Source organism: Macadamia integrifolia, chromosome 14, assembly GCF_013358625.1.
Source record: "Macadamia integrifolia cultivar HAES 741 chromosome 14, SCU_Mint_v3, whole genome shotgun sequence".
Classification (NCBI taxonomy): domain Eukaryota; kingdom Viridiplantae; phylum Streptophyta; class Magnoliopsida; order Proteales; family Proteaceae; genus Macadamia; species Macadamia integrifolia.
In genome coordinates this window covers 29990466-29999251 of record NC_056570.1, presented here as the reverse complement: position 1 = coordinate 29999251, position 8786 = coordinate 29990466, and the positions used below count along the sequence as shown (strand labels likewise).

General features: G+C 37.0%; 1 protein-coding gene across 2 annotated transcripts; it reads left to right on the top strand.

The window, feature by feature from the left end:
- Positions 1-381: 381 nt before the first annotated feature.
- On the top strand, positions 382-2849 carry LOC122060488 (bifunctional pinoresinol-lariciresinol reductase 2-like). 2 transcript variants are annotated; one of them, XM_042623583.1, is made up of 4 exons: positions 382-711; positions 1626-1866; positions 1953-2156; positions 2536-2849. In XM_042623583.1, the coding sequence occupies exons 1-4, from the start codon at positions 382-384 to the stop codon at positions 2697-2699; spliced, it is 939 nt and encodes a 312-aa protein (XP_042479517.1). In that variant the 3' UTR covers positions 2700-2849. The 2 variants fall into 2 exon arrangements, with proteins under 2 accessions (XP_042479517.1, XP_042479518.1); XM_042623584.1 differs by having other exon boundaries at positions 411-711; positions 2551-2849.
- Positions 2850-8786: the final 5937 nt, after the last annotated feature.

Genomic DNA, 8786 nt, shown 5'->3' with positions numbered 1-8786 from the left:
CCTGTGATCTATTGCATCATATCAAAACCATATTGAAGTACCGAAAAATCTAACCGATTGACACTCTTATATGAAATACCACCTCTGACACACGAGACCCACACCCCATGGAGGGCCCAGATCTATAACCACATGTTCCCATGTGGGGAATTTATAGGTACGAAGACATGCCGACATGAAGCAAAAGGGAAAGAGGGGTTTGAATTTTTAATCGTGAAGTGGACTTTCACAATTTTTTACACTTGGTTAGCTCCCAAGCTACATCTTCATGTTATTTTATACACTTGGTTTAGCTCATAAGCTAAACATGTTCATTATAAATACAAAGATAACAGAAGTGAGATACCTGAATAATCTCCACTAGAGAATAGAGAAACAGGTATGGTGAACAGCAAGGTTCTTATAGTTGGGGGCACAGGATACCTAGGGAGAAGGCTTGTAAAAGCAAGCTTAGCTCATGGTCATGTCACCTATGTCCTCCACCGGCCTGAGATTGGAGTTGACATGGAGAAGCTGCAAATCCTTTTGTCATTGAAAGAGCAAGGAGCTCACCTTGTTGATGGATCTTTTAATGATCATCAAAGCCTTGTCATTGCCCTAAAATTAGTTGATGTTGTCATCTGTGCAATCTCTGGTGTTCACATTAGGAGCCACCACATCCTTCAACAGCTCAAGCTTGTTGAAGCAATCAAAGAGGCCGGAAATATCAAGGTACACAATAACATCCCTAGTTTGTCACTCTCTGACCCTAAAATTTGGTATATATCAACCCAGGATTCATGGTTGGCCTAATTTTAGAACTGCTCATTTGCTTGACCCAGCCCAGCCCAGCCCACTCCAGCCCAGCCCAGCGAAAAGTGAAGAAAGTTGAGAAAGGAATGACTAGTGCTTATACATCCTTAGAGCACGGTTCACCCCACCATTGTAGGATTCATAAACCTATATAAGGTTTCAGTATTTTCTCAAAATATCCTTTTGATATCGTCCTCACTAATCTGTTGTATCGCAGTGAGTGACACATCGAGGAGATAGGAAAACTTGGTCCCATACAAAGTATTATTATTAATCTTTCTTAATATTTTTTTCTTTTTGTCATGATAAAGGTTCTAAATCCTCTTTGCAAAACTGCGTATTAGAGAGAGAGAGGATTTTACAAGTCCCTTTTTTTAGGTGGGCCGGGGGATCTAGACTAGTTGAGGAATAAGTGGGCTCAAACTCAAAATCTCATAGGGGCTAGGCTCTACTGCATGAGTTTCAGATCCCCTCAACGTACATTTCATGTGCTAATGCCTATCCCTTTTATTTTTCATAAACAACTGGATATCTATTCCTTTAATTTTCAATAAATAACCCTCTCCGCCCTCTAATTGACAATAAGTGGTACACGTATTCACACCTATATTCACTTGAACGTACGTGCAGGAGAACTCAACTCCTACTGAACTAGCATCAAGCCAGCTGCGGTAGCAGTTGTCCTCAAATTTTCATGCCCTTCAGAAATTAGGGTTTCATGAATCAAACCTGTTTAAGTCAAAAAATATTGTTTCCATCATTTTTCATGAATTTATACCAACATTAGTATTATATGATTATAACTGAAGTTGAGTCTAACAAATGGGGTGCAGCGATTTTTGCCATCGGAGTTTGGAACAGATCCGGCGCAAATGGGAAATGCCATGGAACCTGGAAGGGTGACATTCGATGATAAGATGGTGGTGAGGAAGGCGATCAATGATGCCGGCATTCCTTTCACTTATGTATCTGCAAACTGTTTCGCCGGATACTTCCTTGGTGGTCTATGTCAACCTGGGAAAATTATTCCTTCTAGGGATAGTGTGGTATTGTTGGGAGATGGAAACCAAAAAGGTAACCATATACTTATTTGTTTTGAGACTCAAAAATGCATCTATCGGAGTAAGAATTATAATAGTTATGTCCTTCGGGTTGGGCAGCAATATATGTTGATGAGGATGACATTTCAAAATACACAATAAAAACAATTGAAGACCCACATACACTCAATAAGACTCTCTACCTACGACCACCAGAAAACATATTGTCTCAGAGAGAGGTTGTGGGAATATGGGAGAAGCTCATAGGCAAAGTGCTACACAAGTCTACCATCTCCAAGGAAGAATTCCTTACTACTATGAAAGGTAAGATTTTTTATTATTATTATTATTATTATTATTATTATTATTATTATTGGAATAATGAAAGGTAAGATTGGCTTTCCGTTGTAAGAAATCAATGCAACCAGAATCCGTTACCAAAAAAAAAAAACCGTAAATAGAATTATTATTATTATTATTATTAGTGTGGCCCTTGTACCAGTGTGGGTGCCAATGAGAGTATTAATAAAAATATCAATAAGAATAAGATTTTCAATTTTCATGAGAGGTGGGGTAATCATTTCACCCCCACTGAGTTTGGGCATTGAGGCTTCGCCACCTCTTTTTAAGTTTTTTCTTCTTTTTTTTTTTTTTTTTGCACTATTATTGTTATTATTATTTTGACATGCCTCTTAAAAAACAGAGCAAAATTATGCAGAACAAGTTGGATTGACGCACTACTATCATATTTGCTATGAGGGTTGCCTTGCAAATTTTGAAATAGGAGAAGATGGAGAGGAGGCTTCGAGGCTTTACCCAGAAGTTAACTACACAAGGGTGGACAAATATCTCAAACGCTATATATAAAAGTTTCTTTAGCTAAGAAACTATAGATAATAAATTACTTGGAGCCCACATGTGGCCTTGAATTGAATATATAGGATCTGGAAAATAATGTGCTTCCCCCTCCCCCTCCTGAATTTGATGTACGTACCATCCTTTGTTTAGTAGTTTATTTTCCCACCCTAAGTTTGTTTATGGGCCTTTGAGTAGGATCCCAGTAATGCTAACCGTTTGTGGCTTCTATGATTTTTTTTTTCTTTTAATATATTTCTTATTCACCCAAAAACAAAATATGCTTTGCACTTGAATGGAATAGTAGATTAATGTTGCAAAATAAATACTTTGTGGGTAGTAGTTGATGACAATAATGCTACTTAATTGAACAGGCTTCTCAACATCAACTTCCAACTTTGACCTCTCCTAACTAAATAGTTTCTTTTGATAATCGATGACACTACCATATGTCCATAACTATTGGCCCCACAATACGGAAATTAAGATACTCTTTATTACATTGAGAGCTTCTTCATTTATATAAAGTAACGATTTATAACCAAATTTTCCTAAGAAAAATTAATTTATAACAAAATTTAGAAAATCAAGGTTTTTTTGAGCTTTATAAAGGAGCAATGTATCATTTTTTATGCAGTTATCTATATATATTTTTTTTTTCTCTTGATAGAAATACAATTATTTTAATATAGTTACAGGAAAATGTTACTAGGTAGTCTAGCCTATGTCTTCCTCTCTTTTCTTTGAACAAAGTTTATTGGATGGAACATAAAGGCCATGCATAGAGACAGATATATCCCTTCTAGAGGCACGTGCCCTATGTGATGTGGCACTTATGTTCGAAAACATTTGCCCCTTTTCTTTTTTTCTTATATATTGTCAAAAACCCCTAAATCAACATGGAAGCGGGTTTATAAAATTGAGAATGGATCCGTTGAACAATCAACACCTGTCTTTTTTCTCAGATATATTTTTCTTTGTCCTTGTAATGACAGAAAAGGAGACAGGTGTTGATCGCTAACTCATACAACCAGGTGATCGTATGAGCAAAGGATTCTTTCTCTATGAAATTGGTGAATCAGATTGGAAATCCAATTAACCTTGGAACCGACACTGAATGATGCAACTGACTCTCTGATTAATGGGTTTTGACTGATTTTGATTGATTTTTACTGATTCAAATCGGGTATCGGTCAGGGTGCCGATTCAGAGTTTTAAAACCCTGCAAAGGCTTGATTACAAGCTTATAGAAGAGTACAGAAAGATGTAATATAAGTAGCAGGCACTCGGCAGTGAAGAGTGGAAAGAGACTTGCAATGGTTCAACCTTACAGGAACCTGGGCTTTTGAGTTTTGATAGAACTTTACCGTAAATCGAACTGTCCAAATTCATTTTTGTTCCCTGCAGCTCCATTTGCTTCTTCCTCTTCTTCCTCTTCTTCCTCAGTACTTTTCTTCTTCCTTTTCCTGTATTTCTCCTGCTTCTGCGACTGCGTTCAAGAAAGCAAACCCATGAGAAAAATGGATTATAGAAAAACATTGAAGAAAGGGAAAGCAAAGCAGCCGAGTAAGAAGAAAACTTTGCTTATTTTCCCAAGTGATGTGGAGAAAAATATCCCCTCTAGGCTAACGCAAAGCTGTTAGAACAAACACCAACGTGGTGTGCTACGTCCTCAGGTAAAAAAAAATATGACTCACTATGTTGAAAGAAAAATTATAATGGAAATCTTTCTCAAGAACACTTAAATAGCTGCAAGAAAACTCCCCTAAAAACTCTAACATGAGAAACTTTCAAATTTCACTCTGTTTGCTAAACAAGACGACAGCACAGATATATACCCCTTCAAGTCGGGTCGATCCATTGGGTCAATCCCTTTGCTACCATCACATATCTCAAAAGATAAAAAAAAAGTCATTCGGATCACTACCAAAATATTTCGGAGAGGATCAAGAATTTGAGACAAACAAAACAGAAGTCTCTGATACGCTCTAGCGTGTATGTAAGCATTGGTACAATCTAGTTACTAAACCACATTCATTAATATGCAACTCAATCGATCAACCCAAATCAAAGAAATCTCGAAATTAGCATTTTCTTCTGGTGGTAGAGTCTACTCTACAGATGTTGAGGCCTGTGAAAAGCGGTTCATTAAAACCAGAGGACAGTAAAAACCAATTGCAGAAAGAACTAGTTTTTCCATTATCATTACTGTGATATGTTCTTGAAGTTATAGGTTCTTGTAATGGGTTACTCTGTTTTTCTACTTTTGGTAGCTTGTATTTTTTGAACCCAACCACCAAGGAATACAAGAGTCTACCTTACCCAGAAATCCTTTTGAAGAGACCATCTTCTTCTTCATTTGGGTAATGAAGGATTATGGTGATGAACAATCATGGACTAAAGAATTTTTTCTTTTCGTAAAGATATTGCTCATTTCATACTAACTATTGAGATGGTCCCACATCGATTGTGGGTGACTCAACTATCATGTATAAGAGTCTTAAAAGGCCACCCCATTTCAAGCCAATTGTTTTTAAGATGAAAACATTAACACTAACAAATAGAATGGAGTGGCTGATCTTACCCCTCTCCTAGCATAACCTAGCGAGTTTTGGGTAGTAATTTGGACAGATTCTATTGTAATGTAACATATCAAGACTGATTCAGCAGCCGGAACGCACAACCCAAACTTCATTGATAGACCATACATTTACAAAGAACACATACCCTTTATACACAGACAGACTAGAATAGTCCTACTCAATTAAACATACAGATACCAAAAACTTGTACAGAATTATACGACCTGACAAAAAATGTGTCAATATGGCTAGCATTACATGCAGAAAGTCCTTAGAGAACTAAAATGGAGAACTTGATGATCCAAAAGGTCTTGGGAGTATGGTGATTACTAGGCCAAGTTAATGGCCGGCACTCTTCATTTGCAGTCTTTCATTTGACTTGCATATCCATGTTTATATAGCTTATTGTAGAATCAGTTTCTAAGATCAAGGAACTATTTTCCCAGCTGCCATGCTATTAGAAGAGCCCCAAATGTTTCCTACAGTTATTTGATTTGTTGGATCTCTGTTCATTGTATATGTTAAGTTTGTCTCGAATTCTTGATCCATTTTGAAGAATGATTCCGCTCCAACCTATTTTGATGGTGTTCCAAATGAGATTTTTTCTGAGATTTATGATGATAGAAGAGATGTTGGGCTAATAGGCCAACTTGGAGGAGTATATTGTTGGAGTATGATGTCTTGTATTCCGTCACAATTTAATCCAGGGAGTATTGGTGCAGGCGCCTCGACAGGTAGGATCTCATTTCACCAAGGACGTAGATAATCTTGCCGAACCTAGTAAATCTGTGTGCATTATTTGTTCTTGTTTTTTTATTATCTTTTGCAGCGTTTTAGGGTTGCGTTTCTACATATATAATTTTCTATCGTCTTCTTAAGCAAGTATTGAAATTTGGGGTTTTTCGTGTTAGGGTTTCTAGACAAGTTTTCTTGCGGCGATTTGGATAGTCTTGAGTGAGATCTCCATTGTAAATTTTCTCCAATCATAGTAAAACATCTTCTTCTTTACCCGAGGACGTAGCACACCACATCGGTGTGTGAACCTCGTTAAATTTGTGTCTTATTCAAATCTATGTCTCTATTTTTCTTCGTATTTGTTGATGTTTATCCTTACATATATCATATACAAATTGCTTTAGCAGGGATGATGAAGTTTTCAAGGTATCCATGACAAATGTGCATTGTTGAAAGAGCCCATAAGAAATAATATTCGTGATACCAGATGTCTAGATATGCCAGAAACAGATTTTAGAGAAATATCTTGGCATTCATGTCTCCATTACTAGATTACCACCCTTGATGTTCTCCAATGATTTTGTGACAAATTGCCCTACTGCACTCCTTTAAGCTCTCTTATTTTTTTCTTTTGAGCATAATAATCACTACATCGAGACTGTCATTCGGAAAAGACAAGAGAGTCAATCCCTCGACCTCCTGAAACCCCTAGTGAAAAACATTGTGAACCAACAAAACCTATTTGTCCTTTGGTCTTTGCTTCAATTCTTACTAGTTTCTACATTTATAAGAACTTCCAATGCAATATGTAAGAAGCTTATACAAGTTCACAGTGACATGGTTTAAGGGATGCCTGCCTATAATCCTTTTCAACATGTGGAGAATACTTGTTTGCTTCACATGAATTGATGATTTTTTTTTTTTTTTTTTTTTTGACAACCAAGACTAAGCACACAAATAACAAGGGAGGATTATCTTTTGTATGGTGCCAAGAGACTATTGGAATTGACAAAATTGAAAATTTTATCTTTGATTTCAGCAGAACCTTTGGATCTGGTGAACTCTTTCACATGTTTGTGGTGGCTAGGAAAGAATAGACTTGTCTTATGAGGTCGTCATAACAGTTTTAACTTTATATATTCATCTGATTTTTATTTTTTTTATTTGTTAACGACAGTACCCAAGCCTTCGGCCTAACTAGTCCTGCATGTTCATACTGACCCTACAATCGCATGGATCAAGTCATACCAAGGTTAAATGAATCATTTAACTTTTACCAAAAGCAGTGAAAAGTACTAAATACCCCTATGTGAGTGACCCCAAAGAAATAAGAAGAATCAAATTCAAAACTACATGCCTCTTAAGGTGAAAATCCTTTATCAACTCGGCTATTCCCTTGGGGTTTGATTCACCTTATTCTCAGTTGAATATATTGAATAAGATCAAGATTTTCTAGAGAGAATTAGAGGTTAATTTCCTTAGATATATGTCCATTTCTGAACATTTGAATTTAGAGGACAAAGTTAATTACGGTCATTTGAGTCATCTTTCTTGGCGTGATTTACAGACTGATAAGACTCCCAATCCTTTTTATAAATTTCTGAGCAGATCTGATGATTGTATAGTGTTTGAAACAACTTTCAGATGAAAGAAAAGAAAATTTAATTAAGAAGAAAGTTATTGTTCATAAGATCACTACAAACTACATAGCTCAGTTTCTTCCTGCTAGCCTTGTTGCTGATATATCATGAACTATCACCCACTGTGTTTATCTCTCTTTCTATCTCTCCTGTATGATATCTCGTTCAGTGTTAGGGGTGAAAGTTTGGCCTTGACAATCCAAAGTCGCCCTGGCCCACCCTAAACCTGAACAAGGCTTGGACCGAGTATTCTGACCCTGAGGGAGGGTTAGGGTTAAAAAACCCCAACCCTAGGTCAGGGTTAAAAAACCCCAACCCTAGGTCAGGGTTGGATCGGGCTCGGGTTGAGGCCTCAGCTCGACCCAATCCAACCCAAGCTTGAAATTTAATCCTAAATTTTTATATTATAATATAGGGCTCCTATTGGTATTTCATTTTTTAATGTATAGAATATGAACAGTAAAAACAGATCAATCAAGGTTAATCTAGCCATTGCAAAAGTCAGGGTCAACCCATCCTGACCTAACCTGATCCTGACATGGTCAATTAGGGTCGGGTTGGGTTGGTATGAACTCAGCAAGGTTGGGTTAGGGTTTTAAGAAACCCTGCCTAACCCAACCCTATTTCACCCTTATCCAGCGTCCCATTAGTGTTATCTGCTAGCTTACATATACCGATGGCATACCTATCCCTCTCCTTAACATTAATTATATTAAATAAGAATTTGTTGTTTGTAATTATGACAAAATTTGTAACTATACATTTTTTTTATCCATAGAGAATGACATGTCACTTCTCTAGAATGTCTAAGAATGCATACTCACATGGACACCTTGCCCCTCCTCAAATCATGATAACAATTTCAATTTAACAGATGGTTTGGGAAATTACATTAAGCCTTGCACATTCCATCTTAAGCTCCAGTTGTTGCTACATAGCAAAACCTCCCGGTGCTCAACCTTTTTCCTTTGCAAAATAAATAAATAAATCTACTACCCTATTCAAGTGAAAAACACTATCTTTTGATCTTCTCTTGTGACGGAAGAGTCTAACACACATTCGACGGCTAGGAGCTCGGGTGAGTATTCGAGGTGTTCTCAGTCGTTGGATGTGGTTGTGCTCTCTCACCAATGGAAAAGGAT

Bases quoted from the DNA above. Each gene is read 5' to 3' on its own strand.
- LOC122060488 (XM_042623583.1), top strand. From the start codon at position 382: ATGGTGAACAGCAAGGTTCTTATAGTTGGGGGCACAGGATACCTAGGG. The intron at 712-1,625 runs GTACACAATAAC...AATGGGGTGCAG, and splicing joins AAGAGGCCGGAAATATCAAG to CGATTTTTGCCATCGGAGTT. The intron at 2,157-2,535 runs GTAAGATTTTTT...CTTAAAAAACAG, and splicing joins ATTCCTTACTACTATGAAAG to AGCAAAATTATGCAGAACAA.